Here is an 18,310-nt window from a genome sequence, read left to right as displayed (position 1 = left end):
GTCTCTGCAAATAGGGAAGGGTGGAGGGGGTGAAGGGAGGGCAAGGGAAGGGGAAAAAAAATAAGAACCAAGAGACTCATGTAATGGTACAAGATCCCAATGATGAATGTAACTGTATTGTATACCTAAAATGTACCAATAAAGTTAATGGGGAAAAAAACAAAACAAAACAAAAGAAAATGGAGAAGAAGAAAATATTAAAAAAATAAAAGGGTATTATTTATTAGTTAAGATAGACCTCAATTGCTATTAAGAGAGTACGTAAGGTATCATCTTATGATCAAATCATACGTGGCCTATGAATAAGGCAACAAAACAAGAAAAGGAAATGTTATCAAGGTAGGAAAGGAAGAATTAGAATAGTCCTTTGTTTAAAGGAAAATATAATTGTCCTAAAATCTCAAAGAATGGCCAAAAAACTCATGTATTGGGGACAAGCAATTACATACAGCAGAGTTGCAAGACAGAAGCTAATACCCAAAATCAATTGTTGGCCAATATACTAGCAACATTTCAAATGTCATTGGAGCATGAAATTTAAAACACAGCATGATTCATACTAGCACTAATAATATGTTGTTAAAAACCTAACAAAACATATATAAGATTTATATGGTGAATATTATAAAACTCTGATAAATATAAATATTCCATGTTCATGAATGTCAGTTCTTCTTCAGAGTCAACACAAAAATCTCAGCAATTCAGTAGAAAGACACTCAAGTATTTTGTGGATATTGATTCTAAAGTTAACATGGAAAGGTGAAATACCTCAAGAGTTACTACTCTAAAGTTACAATAACTAAGACAATGTGATATAGATAACAATCACCCAAATAGATCAAATAAATCAAGGGGGTAGAAAGAGAGCTCAGAAATAGTCACACACACACAAAGTCAAATGATTTTTGACAAACAAGCAAAAGCAATTCAAGGAAAAAAAGATTTTTCCTCCAACTGAACAATCAAATGGAAAAAAGGAAATAAGCCTTCTACAAAAATTAACTGAAACTAAATCTTACATTTAAATGTAAAATGCAATATTTAAAACTTCTAGAATATAAGAAAAAAAAAAAGCTAGCTGACCTGAGGTTTGGTGATGAAACTGTATACAGCACCAAAACCATGATCCATGAAAGAAAAATTAACAAATTGGATTTTTGTTAAAAGTGTCTCCTTCGAAGACACTTTTAATAAAATGAAAAAATAAGCTAGAGTGGAGAAAATATTTTAAAAACACAGCTGAAAATCATAAACGTAGAACTCTTAAAATATGTAAAAAAAAGAAAACCACCAAATTGAAAAATGGGCATAAGACATAAGACACTTTGGAAAAGGCAAAACCATGGAGACTACACAAGTATCAGTGGTTGCCAGGGATTCAGGATGAATGAATAAGTGAAGCACAGAGGATTTTTAGAGCAGCAAAATCATTTTGTATGACACTGTAATGGTGTATAAATAACATTATCAAACCCATAAAACTGTGTAACACAAAGCGTGAACCTTAAAGTATGGACTTCAGTTAACAATAATGTATTGATATTACTTCACTGTAAGAAAGTTAAAACACTAAGGCAAGATGTTAATAATAAACTATACCTGTTGGAGGGAGGATTATATGGGAACAATCTATACACCTGCTCAATTTTTCTATTATGAATAGATTTGTCTCAGCCAATTTAGTAACACAATGAGATTTACTCATTTGTATGTACTTGAATTTTTTTTTCCTGAATTTTCTGCATGTCTTTAGGGATAAACTTTAAAAGTAAAGTTTTGAATTCTGAATGAAGTAATGAAAATGAAGTTCATTACTTACAAACTCATTGAGATTCAACTTCTAATATTTTGCTTCAAGATGCACAGCTAACCATGGAATAATATCTCTGTATTGTACTGATCTCTCAGATCTCATTAACAGTATCACAATGGAGTTTTTTGATGAATTCTTCAACTAAAAATGTTCTTTAAACGCTTATATAATATTTCTCTCAAAGATAAAATAATGAAAAATGGGAAAAAGAGATAATCTTTAGAGAAGATATAAATTCATACTAAGAAAGTTCATATAGTATCAGTCTTTATGACCAATACTTAAGAGACCTGGAAATTTTCATATTTCTAAGATAAAAAAAATCTACTGTCCAGATAGGGAAAAAAAAGTCACATGTAAACATAAAACAAATTAACTACCTGTGACATTCACCAAATACTTTTGATTCACTTCCCTTCTAAATTCCTTAGTAGGAATGCACTTCCTTGCTCTTACTCTATCCAGGGAAACTATGAGATGTGCTCTGATCACTGCTAGGCGGAAAGTTTTAAGAGCATGCCTATGCCTCACCCTCTCCCTTCCTTCCATTGAGATACCTGCAGAAGAAGATGAGATAACCTCTAAAGTTTCTCAAGTGATTACAAAGGGCCACACCCCTTTGTTGCTCTATAATGAGCACAGAATTAAGAGCAACAATAAATTTTTGTTACACTAAGCTACTGAAATTTGATTTTTATGATCATGCAACCTAATCTATACAGACTAAAAATTTATAAAGGCAAAAAAGAAAAGCCTGTCCCTCACATTTCCCCACAAAACAAAAGTAAAATGAGACAGGGCTGACAGTACATGTCTATAATCCCACTATGCTGAGAGGTGGAGGCAGAAGGATCACACCTTGGCAATTTAGGGACTTACTGAGACCCTGTCTCAACAATAATCCCCTTAAAAAGGGGATGGGAATGTAGTTCAGTGTAAAGGTCTTGGGTCCAATTCCCAGTACCACAAAATGAATGAGTGAATGAATCAATGTGAATGTTATTCCAAGCAGGAAAAATGTGATCCAAGAATTCAGTTTTAAGCCATGCTGTAAGTTATGTAAAATAAGTAATAGCTCAAAAGGACATTAGTCACACAGCCCTCCTGTAAAAATTACCCAAATTGGCACTGAAGTCAAATGCTAAGGAAAACCAGAGTAAAAACTGAAGAATAAGAAATATTATTTACAGAAACTGAGCACGAGGACTGAAAAAAATTAGATGCAAGCTAAAAGTTATTGTAAATATATTATGAAAAGTCTTAAAATATTAAAACTAAACTCCCAATTTATATATTTTAAACTATAACAGAAATTGGTGATAAAAGTAAAACCCTAACTTCCTGATCTTATATAGTGTAGAGCCAACATATATATTCCTTTAAACATAAAAATGCGAAAAAAATCAGACACATAAGCTTAAATATCACATGGTCTCTTACAGGAAAAAAACAAATGATAAAAAAAAGAGCAAAATCAAAGATAGGTAATAGGAAGTAGTGACATCTTTCTCAAGGGCAAGGGGATCAGAGACGGAGGGCAGAGAAGGGAGGAGAGGGAAGGAGGCTGAAGAGCGAGCTGAGATGTCCTATGTCCACGGCACCAACTCGGCACAGGGACACGAACAGGCACTGCCAACATGCGCTCATAAAGAGAGGAGAGTGTGCCCAGCAGGACGGTAAGGCAGGGGACCACACATCTGAGGTCATTCCGGACTGCTCAGGAAGATCCTCTCTTAGAATAAAAAGTCAAGAAGGGTTAAGAATGTGGTTGGAAGGAAAAGCACCCAGAGGCTTGTTCGATCCCCAAACCCCACACACACTGACTCTTTCTCTCTCATATCCCCCATGCAGCCAACACACAGTGATTTTACCTGTGTCCACATTTTAATGTGTAGACTTAGAATAAAACATTCATAAAAATTAGCTTTGGCATAGAAGACATTAACAACGATTTATACAGCTTAACTACTTAGGGTTATATTATCAAAAGACAGCACCCATAATTCATCTCTACTGAATAATGAATAGGAAAGGAAAGAATGAAGGAAAGAAATGAGTAAAGGAAAAACGGAAGAACATCTTTTTGAGGTAACAAAGCAAATATGATAAAGAGGAAAAGTAGAAGAAAATTACTAAAGACATGAACAGACATGAAAAAACTGCTTAAGTTAAATAGTAAAAGAAAAAAAATAATAAAAAGGAAAATGTACAGGGGAAGGAATATGTGGTTTGCTAATTCCCTAATCTCTTAAAAAAGGGGAGAACCTTACCTTTGCATAGTTGAAGAATAAAATAACATTTGTAAAAAGGGCACAAGTAAATGCTCTATAAATGTTAATTTCTTTCTTCACTCTAGTACTTTTGAGAGTACGATGGAAAGAAAAAACATCAAGAAAAAAATCTGTCATGAAGAAAGATAAAAAAAAAAGGTATGCTCAACTCAAATATGCCACCCTAACTTTATGATACTATTGCATAACCTCTGTAATTAAAGAAAAAAATAAGGAAATGAAAACTAGTGTTCATGTTATCTGAAATTAATGGTTGTTACCATGGTCTTTCCTGATCCTCGGGGTCCAACAATGAGTACAGAGTTACTTTCTCCATGGATAGCAGTTCTTTTTAGCAGTTCAATTAAATGTCTAAAATGATATAAATAGGCCAACATTTCAAAATCAAAATCAGAATAATTTTCTAGGTAGTACTTTTTAAAAGCTGAATTTACACATACAACACAAATTTCTCTTCTTTCCCTCAACTCTTGACTTAGACCCTAAATAGTCTGATATAAAAGAATACAAGATAAAAGACAGTACGCCAATGATAAGTCTTTGTAAACCTGATGAGGAAACCTAGTAAATTTAGAATATATTGGGTTTTTTGATGGTAGGGGTCAAAAGACAGCAGTGGTAATTCTTTAGGACCCTTGTGTGTAGAGGTTCCTTTTTTTTTTTTGGTACCGGGGATCAAACTTAGGTCCTTGTACTTAGAGGTTCCTTTTTAATTAACACTCTGGTCTTTAACTCCAGAACTGGCTGCCAAGTATTAAGGACAAGAAAGTCAGAATTATCTCCATAATGCAAGATAACAGAAAAGAGGTAAAGGGCTTTATCATTATGAAAATATCTGTACCTGTTCATGCTTCCTGATATTCACCATTTCTACATACAAAGTAAACCTTTTAACTTCTATGAAAGTATGCTTTATCTTTAAGATCAAATTGTGTGTTATGGTTTAGATCTAAAATGTTCCCTCACATTCCCACATTCAGAGAAGGGGCCTGGCTGGAAGGTGCATACTGGGTTGGTTCTCTTCCCGGGCTCCTCCCTTCTCTCTCTGCTTCCTGGCTGCCACTGGATGAACCGGTTTCCTCAACCATGCCCTTCCACCATGCCTTTTCTGCCTTGAAGCATGCCATCTTTGGAATGAACCCATTGGAAGCTGTGAACCAAATAAACCTCTCTTCTTTTATGTTGTGGATGCTATGGTATATTGTCCCAGCAATGGGAAAGTGACTAAGCAATTGTGTATAATTTTTACAAAACCTAGAGGGCACCTAATAAATAGGTTCAAAACTGACAAGGGGCTAACTAGACTTACCTGTATTGTACTTGTACTCCAAATAAGTTACTATGTGGAGTCTGATGACAAAATCTTTCCCGTAAAATTCTTTGTACCTAATGAAAATAACATGAATAAATATAGCTAAAAATATTACATGTACAATCAAAACTGAATGAGAAAGTACACTTAGAGCAGTCAGATTTAGGTTTTAATTAATTCAATCCTCACTAAGTATTTGATCTAAAAAGTTTAGCCTCATTTTCATGAACTATAAAGTCAATGATCTCTTTATCTACCAAGTCCCAGAGGAATGCGAATTCAGTCATAAAAGTCCAAAAAAGGGAGAGAATTACTTATATTAAGCACAGGAACAACTTGGGGACTATTTCAATGTATGTGAATAAATGAATAAACAAATACTTCACTATGCATAATGTACTACTCGAGCAATAATGAAAGGAGGAAAGTTTACAATGCAATCTAATTTAATAATGATCATGTACCATTACTGGTGCATAAATGGTCAATCTCTAGAAACAATTAAACTGACTTAACTCAACTCAATCACTATCAATCTGTACCTGTCATGAAAGTCAGGATTCTGAGGAAAAGAGAAGTTAAAAGTTCAAGTAGTTTTGAGGATCTATTAGATTCACAGCATGCCAACACTAAAAGGTTATGATCAATGCCTAAAGAGATATAAATAACTTGTAAAGAAATGTCAAACTGAAGAAACAATAATAGAGCACTAGTTCAGTATATAAGCAAATGCTCAGTTATGTGAGAGAAACCACACTTACCTTGCGTATAAAGTAAGAAATGAGGCAAGAGGTGTAGCTTAGTGGTACATCACTTGCCTAGCGTGACTAAGGCCCTGAGTTCCCAAAGCGGCACAGAATGAAGGAAAGAAGGAAGAAAGAAAGGAAGGAACCACTGAAATGAATTAAGAAAAATTTTTTATAAATAGCTATATTTTGAGTTTGTCTTAGAAATGAGAGCCTTAGATTTAGTTGTAAAAAATATGTCAGACCTTCTAATTACAGTCTTTAAAAAACCGGACCACCAAATTCACTCCTTTTCTGGATTTGCTACTAATATAGAAGTCTTTCAGAGACAAAAAGCAGGCCTGTTTTGAAGATTAAAGCAGCTACCTGAAACACAATATGGGATTATATAGGTAGTAAGATAAGATAAGTATAATAAGATAAATGTAATCTTTTCCTTTAAAAGAAAAACAGCTCATTAAAATGTATTAGAGGCAACAAAGTGAGCTGAATGTAGGTTAATCAGGTGTATAGATATTATTTTACATTGAAGAACTACGCACTTTATATAAAGAGGTATATAAATTGTACCTCAGTTAAAATTTTGTTTGACATGGAGTCATTTTCCTTAAGAAAAACAATAAGGCCCTATAAAAAGGCTATCAGTAACATTGAGTTTTGATTTTAAAAAAATAAATGTAGAAGACAAGCCAGGTAATTGAAAATTCAGGGTAGAATTATAATCTTCTTAAGGTCCATTCCTTAGCAGATCATAAACTTAAGGGAGAGACATATAGATAGTACTTGAAATACAGAATGTACTTAATATTATATGCTAAATATATTCAACAAACTGGGAATATAGGGAACCTTCTCAATCTAATAAAAGGTACCTACACAAAACCCCTAGAGCCTACATCATATATAATGGTGAAACACTGAATGCTTTCTCCTTGAGATCGGAAACAAGAATGTTTACTCTCACCATTCTATTCAACACTCTCCTGAAGATTCACACCAGGTCAACTGGGCAAGAAAAGTAAGGTATCCAGGTTGAAAGAGAAGAAGTAAAACTACATCTATCTGCAGATCACATAATGGTGAACACAGAAAATCTTAAACTATGAGAGTATTGAAACTAAAAACTTAATGGTTGTAAGAAAAAATTTCAGCATATTAAAAACAATTGCAATTCTATATGCTGCCTGTATGCAACATCATTTAAAAGAATAAGATACTTTAGGAATAAGTACAACAAAAGAAACATAAAACTTGTATTCTATAGTTTGAAATCAGATCACTTTTAGGAAGACATGGATAACAGGATTCAACTATCCAAAGACAAAGGATCATATTAAGAAGTAGCATAAGACATTAATATAAAAAATTATCAACTGACAAAAGAGAGTTTGAGAACAGATCCGTTTTTCTACATTTAATTTTGAATGCCTGGAAAACTTTGCTTCTATGTCATTGTTCCTATTATCTTATATAGATACCTTCCTAATACAGATATCTCCCTAAAAAGGGAGTGTTCCTCAGTACTAAGAAAAACAGTCAAGTTAAAAAAGATGACTATTTCAACTCTCTCTGATCACCTTTACATGGTAACAAGCTTCAACATTAAAATAAATACATACTAACCTGTGAAAGGCATTCTCCATGTAGTAAGTTGTTCTTTGATTTACGATTGCTCATTTCCACAAATTCAAACCCTTAAAAGAATTTAGGGTGACATAATAAACACCATTGGTTTAAAAAGATGAACTGAGAATTTATATTTCTAGAATCAAAATAAATGTTTTCCAATGTGAAAAATTTTTAATTTTTCAAACTTAAAAAAATCCCAATTCCCTTTGTTCAATGACAGAGTATTGATATCTAAACCGCAGTTTACATAATTCTTAAAACTACTCTTGTTGTTCCCTTAAGTCTATTAATCATCTTCCTTTCCTTTTCCTTTACACAGAATGTTTCTCCTACCCATTCAACCAATACAATCATCCCTTACAGAAAACTTTTCCTTTCTTTATTCACTCAATAACCATACACAATCTACAGATGAGATTAAATGTCTCTTCTGTAAATACCAGTAAATGCAAATACTTTTTATACCCATAATCAAATTACGCAAAGGAAAAAACCTTTAACTGTAAGGGTCCCCTAATTGAGGACATTTTTATATTCGAATTTTTACATTATGCCCAAAACAAAACTGGCAATGAAGTGATGACTAGAATGAAAAAAATGCTAATAAAAAAAAAAACAACTGTTTTGGTTAAATGCGTTTGGCTAAAATATCATTTTTAAAACATGGAATTCTTATGGGAATACTTAACAGTAAAGTAATAACTTAAGAAATATTTATTAAGGCATCAGAACCTGTTAAAAATGCTCTGCTCAATTTAAACCTCAAAATAATCCTAATAAGAACTATAATACACCCTAAGATTAAAACTTACAGAAAAGTTAGGTAACTTGACCAAAAACAAACAGGATGTAAGTGAAAAAGTCAGGATATGAACCCAATCAAGCCATATACCTTTTTAAAAAAATGTATTTTGAGAAAAAAACTTTAAAAAAAAAGAAAAATGCAGCATGTTATTGGCAAAGAAACAGACCTGAGGATCAGTGGAATAGATTAGAAGATGCAAAAACGGGCCGGGGATTTAGCTCAGTGGTTCCGGCACCTGCCTCGCAAGCACAAGGTCCCGACTTCAATCCCCATACAAAAAAAAAAAAAAAAGATGCAAAAACAACTAGAGATATGCTCAGCCACCTCATCTTTGACAAAGGAGCCAAGCATCCTCATTGGAGGAAAGATAGCTTATTTAATAAATTGTTCTGGAAAAACTGGATTTCAACCTGCCAAAGATTAAAACTTGACCCATGCCTATAACCATCCACTAAATTAAGATAGAAGTGGATTAAAGATTTAAATATTAGGACAGAAACACTAAATTAGCTGGAAGATAAGTTGAAGATATTGGTATAGGAAAAGATTTTATGACCAAAACCTCAGTGGCACGGGAACTTGCACAAAAAATCAACAACTGGGATCTCATCTTATTAAAAAGCTTCTGCACTGCAAGAGAAACCACCAACAGAGCTAAGAGTCAACCTACAATCTGGGAAAAAAATTTTAGCAGCTGTACTTCAGACAAAGGACTACTATCTAGAATATGTAAAGAACTGAAAAAAATCAGAACCCCCAAATTCAAAGACCCAATTTAAAAATGGGCATCTGAAATGAAGAGACATTTCTCAGACAATGAAGGAAAAGCAGCAAATAAATATATGAAAAAATGTTCAACATCACTGGTTATTTGAGAGATGCAGATGAAAACAACACTGAGATTCCACCTCACCCCAGAAAGAATAGTTGTTATAAAGAAATCATCCAATAACAAATGCTGGCAGGGGTGTGGGGAAAGAGGAACCCTTCTCCTCTGCTGGTGGGAGTGTAGGCTGGTGCAACCACTGTGGAAATCAGTATGGAGATATCTCAAAGAACTAGGTTTAGAGGTCCCTTTCGACCCAGCTATCCCCCTGCTGGGTATCTTCTCCCCAAAATTAAAAGAATCTTACCACAGTGATATATGCGCACCCATGTTTATAGCGGCACAGTTCGTAATAGCGAAAGCTTGGAAACAGCCCAAGTGCCCATCAACTGGAGACTGGATAAAGAAGATGTGGTTTTTTAATAAAATGGAGTACTACTAAGCCATAAAGAACGAGAAACTAGAGACATTTATAGCTAAATGGATGCATATTGAGGTCATCCTCTTAAGTGAAATAAACAGGACACACATGTATAAATACTGAAGTTTCTCTAGTGTGAGAAACTGAAAGTGTAATTAAGGATACACACAGATGAAATGTCCTAATAACATATTTCTCGGATTGTGTTTCCATCACATGTCATATAACTGTATCAAAATTTAAATTAGGCAGAAGTTTTGCTTATGTGGAGTATGCTAACTAACTGGAGTTTTTTTTCCCAGACCACTATTTGTTCAAGGTTGGTTTTGGGGATCTTTCTGAAACAAATCACATCCTCTGGTGTCTTGTTGGTGCTTGAGATGTTTTATTAAGTTATATGGAAAAATGTTTAAGTGCTTTTCAGTTTTGTTTTGTTTGAGTTCTACTGTATTTGATTATTATTGTAGTTTTTTTTCTCTTACATTGTTTTTCTTTGAATGGTTTTAATTTCTGTATGTGTGTTTGATAATAAAGTTATTTTAAAAAAATGAACAATGAATTAACAGAAAATCTAACACCAGACCACCTATGGCTAAGAAAACTGAATCAGTAATAAAAAACTGTACATCAAAAAGTCTTATGACCTAATAGTTTCATAATTTTTTCTCAGGATTTAAAGAACTAATACCAAGGCTTTTCAAATGCTTTCCAAAGAAGTGAAAAAGAATGTTTGTATATAGTGAACGTTCAGTCAGTGGGACAAAAAACTTGACATACACAACTTGAAAGGCTTATGCGGCTCAAGATTTTAGAGATTTCTCTCCATAGCAGGTTAGCTCCAAAGCAGAAATACTGCGGTGAAAGGATGTGGTGGAGCAAAGCTGCTTACTTCCTAGAAGCAGAGAGAGCAAGGAAAGAACAGAGAAGGAATACACACGCTTTAAAGGAAAATCCCCACGGACACTTCAAGGAAGCCACACTTCCTAACAGCCCATTCAGCTAATGAACTCATCAATTAATGGACTGATGAGGTTAACACCCTCAAGATTCAATCAGTTCTCTAGGTCCTAACTCTGAACACTGCTGCATTGGTGATCAAGCCCTCAATGCAGGAGTCTCTGGGAAACACCTCATATTTAAACCATATCCAAGGGCTGGGGATTTAGCTCTGTAGTTCTGCTGCCTGCCTCGTAAATGGAAGGACCCAAGTTCGATCCCTGGTACCAAAAAAAAAGAAAAAAAAAAGTAATAAACCATATCCAAACTGATTTTTTTGGGGGGGTACCAGGACCTTGCGTTTGCGAGGCAGGCACCGGAACCAATGAGCTAAATCCCCGGCCCCCAAACTGATCTTTATCTTGATACGAAAGTCAGAAAAGGACACTACAAGAAAAGAAGAAATGACAGGTAAAAATTCTACATGCATATAGATACAAAAATTTTCGATCCAATATCAGAAAATTGAATCACTGAATTCAGTGATTCAAGATAATTCACTATGATCCACTGCCATTTGTCACAGAAATATAGATTACTCACATGTGTAAATCTGTAAGTGTAATACATCATTAAGAAAACAAAAAAGCCATTTGATCATCTTAATAGATGTAGAATGTGCTTTAATGAAAATTAAATATTCTGTCATGATAAAAATTCTCAATAAATTAGGTAATGAAGGAATGTACACCAACACAAGACAACATGTAACAAGGCCATAGCTAATAACCCACACAGTGGTTGAAAAGCTGAAAACTTCTAAGATTACAAATAAGAAAAGAATCCTCATTCTCACTACTTCTATTCAACAAAGTACTGGAAGTCCTAGCCTGAGGAATTAGAAAAGAAAGAAAAAAAAAAGTCATTCGTATCCCATAGGAGGAAGTTTAACTATTGCTGTTTGCACATGACATGATCTTATGCAGAGAAAACACTAAAGACTCAACCAAAATACTATTAGAATGAATAAATACAGTAAAGCTATGGGACACAAAATCAACAGCATTTCTACATATTATTAACAAATTATCTGAGAAATCAAGAAAAAAACTCATTTGCAATAGCACAAAAATAAATTATTTGAGTAAATTTAACCAATGAGATAATAAGATTTGTAAAATGAAAACTGTAAAACATGGATGACAGAAACCAAAGACACAAACAGAAAAGATATTTTATGTTCAGATAATGGAAGAAATCAGTATTTCTAAAATGTCCATATTGTGATCCACAAATTCAGTGCAAGGACTAAAATTCCAATGGCATTTTTCATAGAAATAGATTAACAATCTTAAAATAGATATGGCTCTACAAAGGCATCAAGTAGTAAAAATAACTGTGAGCAACGGGAACAAAAGAGAAGGCATCATCTCAAAATCTACTGTAAAGCTGCTATAATCAAACAGTATGGTTCTGTCACAAAATCAAATTTATACAATACAACAGAAATACATCACCATATAATACCATAGAGCCAGAAATAAAAATGCATTTATGGTCAACTAAATTCTACAAAGTTGCCAAGAGCACACAAGGAGGAAAGTACAGTCTTTTTTAAATGGTGTAGGGAAAAATGAATACTCACATGTAGAAAAATGAAGTTAGACTTTTACTTTATATTTTATATACATAACAACCCTCTGGGAGGCTGAGGCAAGAGGACTCCAAGTTCAAGTCCAGCTTCAACAAGACCCTGTCTCAAAATAAAATATTAAAAAAGAGAGAAAGGCTGGGGAGGTAACTCAGTGTGAAGGCCCTGAGCTCAATCCCTAGTATTATTAAGAAAGAAAAAAAAAAGAAGGAAATCCAAAGTATACTAAAGATTTAAACCTAAGACCCAAAACTATAAAATGATTAAAAGAAAACAAGACTCAGGACATTGGTCTTGGCAAAGTTTTGGATGTAACTGTTAAGACACAGGAACCAAAAGCAAAAAGAAATGGAATTTCATAGATCTAAAAATCTTCTGCAAACAAAGGAAACAACAGTGAGTATCTAAAAAATATATAAGAAGTTCAAGCAATTCAATAGCAAGAAAACAAAGAGCCCTATTAAAAAGTGGTCAAAGAATCTAAAAAGACATTCATCAAAGGATGATATACATTAGACCAAAAGTTAAATGAGAAAGTGTGCAATATCACTAATATCAGGACGGCAAATCAAAACTATAAATGAGGCATGCCATACCTGTTGGATGATTATTACCAAAAAAAGATGAAAGATGACAATGACAAGTATGTGGAGAAAAAAGTACTCTTATTCATTGTTGGTGAAAATGTAAATTACACCCAAGACAGATGGCAGAATCAAGTTCCTAATAAAGTTAAAAAAGGACTACCATCATCTAGCAATACCACTCTTCAGTATATATAACCAAAGGAACTGAAATTAGCATGTCAAAGACATAACCCCACTCCCACATTCATTACAGCATTATTCACCATAGCCAAGATACAGAATCAAGGTAAGTTATCTGTCCATCAATGGGATGAATGGAAAAAGATGTGGCATATACACACAGTTACATGCTCAAGCAAACAAACACTCAAAATGGACCACTTGTCATCTGCAACAAAATGAATGTACTCAGAGTATGCTGTTTTAAGGGAAATAAACCAAGCACAGAGGGGGAAACAACACACCATTTAACTTACATTTAGAACCTAAAATGGCAAAGTCACGGAAGCAGTAGAATGGTGGTTACCAGGGGACTAGAGGAAAAGAGGAAGTGGTGGTCAAGGGATACAAAACTGAGGAAATGTTGGTCAAAAGATAGAAAAGTTCAGTTAGACTTAAGAATAAATTTAGGGGACTTCCAGAAAGATAGTGGAATGATGAGGAGCAACAAGTAGGCTTCTTTGATATTTGGAATACAGATACCAGAAGATTGGAGACTTACGGAAGAGAGGAGGGTGGGAGGTAAATCCCCAGGACATAGAAATGATCTGAAGGAAAGGCTGCACCCTGCAGAGAAAGAGAGGAGACAGACTATAGCAAAGAAAGAGGAGGCAAAATGGACATCCCCCTGCACTCCCAGCTTGGGGTGTGAGAACCTACAAAAACACAGCAAGAGTGGGCCAGCCCAGAGGCCTCCAGGGAGAAGGGCAGCCCTGGGGATGGAGCAGTGGATGCTATCTATGTGCTGCAGTGGCTGGTGAGTGACTGGTTCCTGCAATAGCTGTTCCCTGGAGAGATGCCTTTTTGGGGAGAGGCCAGCTGAACTCAGGATTCAGAGCAGCCATAGGTTGACTTTATCTCAAAGCTGCCAGTTGTTGAAGTCTCATGGCAGCTGGATAGGAGATAACCAATGGGGTGTCCAGGGCAGATCTGCCAGTAGTCCATGAGGAATGACTAGAGTGTTGCTGCTGGCTGAGGACTCAGGCCTCACCCCCACAAGAGGAGGCCAGGATCAGCCAGAACTTCTGTGGCATTCAGAGTGCCTGGTACCCTACCTCAATCCCACTGCAGAATTACTGGGGTTGCCCAGCACAGATCTGGGCTCTGATTTGGACACTACCACAAAACTGTAGATACCAGGAGATAACCAGAGGCCTGAAGTCACAGACAAATTTCTTTTATTTTCTTTTTAAACTTGATTGCCGGTTTTTATTTTTCAGTGAATGTGAACATTGTTTTTAGTTTTGCTTTGTTCTTGTTTTGGTTTTTTCCTTTCTTTCTCTCCTGTATTTTTCACCAGCTTCCCAAAGTTTCAACCTTGTCTCTAATCTCTCTTCTTCTATTTTTCTATTTTATCCTCTTATCTCTTTAAAATTCTCTCCCTCTTGAGGGTAAACTCACTCTATTAAAAGGATTCTGTCTGTACATAATTTTCTGATTGGTTTTAGATTGCTATATAACTATAAAGCTTGTACCTAGGGTTAAAGGTTTCAAATTAACAACAGTTATCACAGTTTGTCATTTTCTGGACTGTGCTTGATACTACTGTTATTACAAGTCATACCATTTTAGCCAGGGTGACATAGTTGTGATCAGTAGTTCTTCCTTGTATACCAATACAGTGACTGACTGGGGGTTATAAACAATACTAGAGTCCAGTACCAAAAAACTGGTGCTAGGCCTAACACCTACCATGAACTTTAATCCCTAAGAAGTTGAGGAGGCAGGATCTTGGGACAGACTCAAAAGTCAAAAGCAAGCTACACATAGAAGACATTTTTGAAGAGTAATCATTTCCTAAAGATGTTTCAGTACTAGTAACAAAGCTATCTACCATAAGCAATTTTAAAATATCAACACAGAAAATAAATTTTTAATAAAATAGAACATGAGAAAACACAGAAGCAAGATTCAATCCCAGACTTCCAGCTCATCCAAGGCAAATCCAGGGGTCACTGAGGTGGAAGAAATCAAAAGCCACTCAGCTGGTCTTTTTGAAATGGTAGAAGCAAAAGTAGCCAAGCATATGAATGCGGCTTTAGGAAAAAAAATGCACAGTTTATTAAAGAAATGATGACCATAATGAAGAACACTGTGAGTGAATCTAGAGTAGATACGGATTAAAAAAAAAAAATAGAAGAGCTTAGGAAAATGATGGAAACTATAAGTGTCCTGCATAGCGAACAACTGGATTCCATAAAACAGATTCAAACAGATATACAGGAGATTAAAAATTCTATTGAAAGTATACACAGCAATCAATGTGAAGAAAGAATATCAAATCTAGAAGACAGGAACTAACAATTAATATGAAAGGCAAAAGCCAATACTTATCAGTTATAACCATCAATGTAAATGGTCTCAATTCACCAATTGAAAGAGACTGGCAGAATGGATCAAAAAACAAGATCCAACAATATGCTGCATACAATAAACACATTTAACTAAAACAAATTCATAGACCAAAAGTTAAAAGATGGAAAAAAAAATACTCCATGCAACAAGAACCCAGAAAAAAGCATGGGTAGCTATTCTATTTGCAGACAAATTGGGTTTCAAACCAAGACTGATCAGAAGACATAAAGAAGGTCACTATAATCTAAAAGGAAGAAATTACAGTCATAAATATACATGCATCAAATACTGATGCACCAATTATATAAAACAAACACCCATGAATATGAAAAACCACATAAGCACCAATACAATTGTAATAGGAGACCTCAATACACCCACTGTCATAAATAGATCAACTAAACAAAAAATTCAACAAAGAAACATCAGAACTGAACCAAACCTTTGGACAAATGGATTTAGTAGAAATCTACACTGTTCTACCCCACAACAAAATACATACTCTTCTCAGCAGAACATGTGACTTTCTCCAAAAACAGATCACATACTACCTCATAGAACATGCTTAAGTAAATGCAAAGGACTGAAATTACACAATGCATATTATTAGACCATAGTGCAATGAAACTGGAAGTCAATGGCAAAAGAAACCACAAAATCTATGTAAAAACATGGAAATTAAATAACACCCTCCTGAACAACCAATGGACCACAGATGAAATTAAAGAAGAAATTAGTTTCTACAATTAAACAACAATGCCAATATGACATACTGGAATTTATGGAGTACAATGAAAGCAGCCCTACAAGGGAAATTTATAGAAATGAATTCCACATCAGAAAAACAGAGTGAGCGCAAATAACCTAATGTTGAACCTCAAGCATCTAGAAAAAGAAGAGCAAGTCAAACCCAAAGCCCATATGAAGGAGGAAATTATAAAGACCAGAGCAGAAATTAATGCAATTGAGACTAAGGATCAATGAATTGAACAGCTGGTTCTCTGAAAGATTAAATAAAATTGGCAAACCCTTGACCAACCTGATCAAAAAGAGGGAGGACTCAAATCCATGCAATTAAGAATGAAAAGGGTAAAGTCACAATAGACCATGCAGAAATCCAGAAGGACATCAATACCTATTTTGAGAACCTGTACTCTAGTAAGATGGAAAACTCAGAAGAAACAGATTCCTAGATACATACAAAATCCCAAAGTTGAATCAAGAAGCTAAAAAAGTTCTAAACAACCCAGTATCAGTCGAGGAAATTGAAGTCATAATTAACCTTGGGGCATAACATTGGGTTACACAAACACAGAGCATACTTTCCTAATGAAAATTTGTACTTTGGCATTATAGTAGCCAGCTGTGCTTCTCAGTAGCTTGGGTAAAACAGGAAGCAAAACCAGTGTTTACCCACTTGGTATGACAAATGGCAAGATGTATGCACAAGTGCAAAAGTGTCAAACAGGGACTTTTACCCACAGGATGCAACGTGTAACATTTCTGTGTATGTTTCCTGAGCATCACAGGGGGGTTCCAATACTCCCACATCATTGATCTGCTATGTAAACATGTACTACACCATAACGGAATGTTGGTGTGGCTCACAGTAGCTGGGCCTGGGAAAGCAGGAACCCATCTGTGCATTCAACCATTTGGCAGATGAACAGCAGGGTGTGTACAGGAGCTCCACAGCCAACAGGTGAGTTTTAGCCATGAAATGCTCATAGCTAAATTTCTGTGCATTTAGGATTTTTTTTTAAAAAAGCTTTCTTTTGATTTTTCTGTTAGAAGTAGTCCAATTTAGTACAATGGAACATAAAAAACCAGATTTGCAAGTTTTGGAGGAGGTAGAAGGGGAATCATCAGATTACTCATGCATGGATGACGATGATGATGATGATTTTGATGTTGGCAATGTGAGCCAAAGTTCCTGTGACAGTGAAATAGAGCCATAATTGACCAATACACGGGAATGCAGTCCTCCTTGATTCAGATGATGAAGAAAACATCAATGTGAGTACATATTTGACTAATCAAAATGGTATGAAATGGTCATGCAACCAAACAGTACAATTCAATGTTAGAACTAGGTTTGAAAGTGTAATGAGGATCTTGGCAGGAGTGAAACCTCACTAGCTAAATTGAAAGTATTCATTATCAGACCCCGGAGGTGGGTTCTGATTTCCTGCTCAGTGCTACTAGGGAGGGTTAAAGGAAAAACTCAAAAACAGAATTAGAGAGACAGAGAAATGGGGAGCCAAGGTGACCAATGCTAGCGCAAGCAAGGCTAAACAAAGGCCCTGAACACCCAGAGCAGTCAATATTTATTGGTGACATAATAGTTAGATTGAGGTAAAGGAGCTATGTAAGAGGATGTGTAGTTGCTATGAACACATCACTGATGCAGGCAAGGCTTGTAAAGAAAAAGACAAAAGCATTCTTGAATTAGGACCAGAACAGACAAAATACAGGTTGTGGTTAATAATTAACCTTGTCTTTTTAGTAAAGAAGGGTTTAACTCTGGGAACAGAAACTGGGTAAGTCACTCTGACCTTGGCACGTAGGATTCGGGCAGACTTGCTTCTCAAAACAAAGCCAAATGTGGGGTTAACTCTTGACGGCCTGCACTGCTTACAGCCTCCTTTGGAACAATCCATAATCAATAGGGCAGTCCTCCATAATTCATAAAAATATATGCCTTGGTAGATGCAAA

The 18,310-nt window shown here is 35.1% G+C and overlaps 1 protein-coding gene across 12 annotated transcripts in view; it reads right to left on the bottom strand.

Moving 5' to 3' along the window:
- Orc4 (origin recognition complex subunit 4) overlaps positions 1–18,310 on the bottom strand; it is an 87,065-nt gene that overhangs the window by 46,617 nt on the left and 22,138 nt on the right. For 7 of the 12 annotated variants that reach the window (XM_087210040.1, XM_087210036.1, XM_087210038.1 and 4 more), the window contains exons 2-4: positions 7,789–7,859; positions 5,417–5,493; positions 4,368–4,458 (exon numbers count right to left, since the gene is read on the bottom strand). The exons of 1 other annotated variant lie outside the window; for it this stretch is intronic. In XM_087210040.1, coding sequence (XP_087066166.1) covers positions 4,368–4,458; positions 5,417–5,493; positions 7,789–7,842 — 222 coding nt within the window. In that variant the 5' untranslated portion in view covers positions 7,843–7,859. Of the gene's footprint in view, positions 1–4,367; positions 4,459–5,416; positions 5,494–6,180; positions 6,255–6,410; positions 6,532–7,788; positions 7,860–9,732; positions 10,009–18,310 lie in introns of those variants that run through there. 4 more of the 12 variants (XM_087210037.1, XM_087210041.1, XM_087210042.1 and 1 more) reach the window with 4 other exon arrangements.

This window comes from Heterocephalus glaber, unplaced genomic scaffold (genome assembly GCF_053883595.1).
Source record: "Heterocephalus glaber isolate CG9 unplaced genomic scaffold, H.glaber_assembly_v1.0 deba00001097, whole genome shotgun sequence".
NCBI lineage: Eukaryota > Metazoa > Chordata > Mammalia > Rodentia > Bathyergidae > Heterocephalus > Heterocephalus glaber.
Note: the sequence above shows the minus strand (reverse complement) of the source record. Positions and strands in the feature narration are given on the sequence as shown.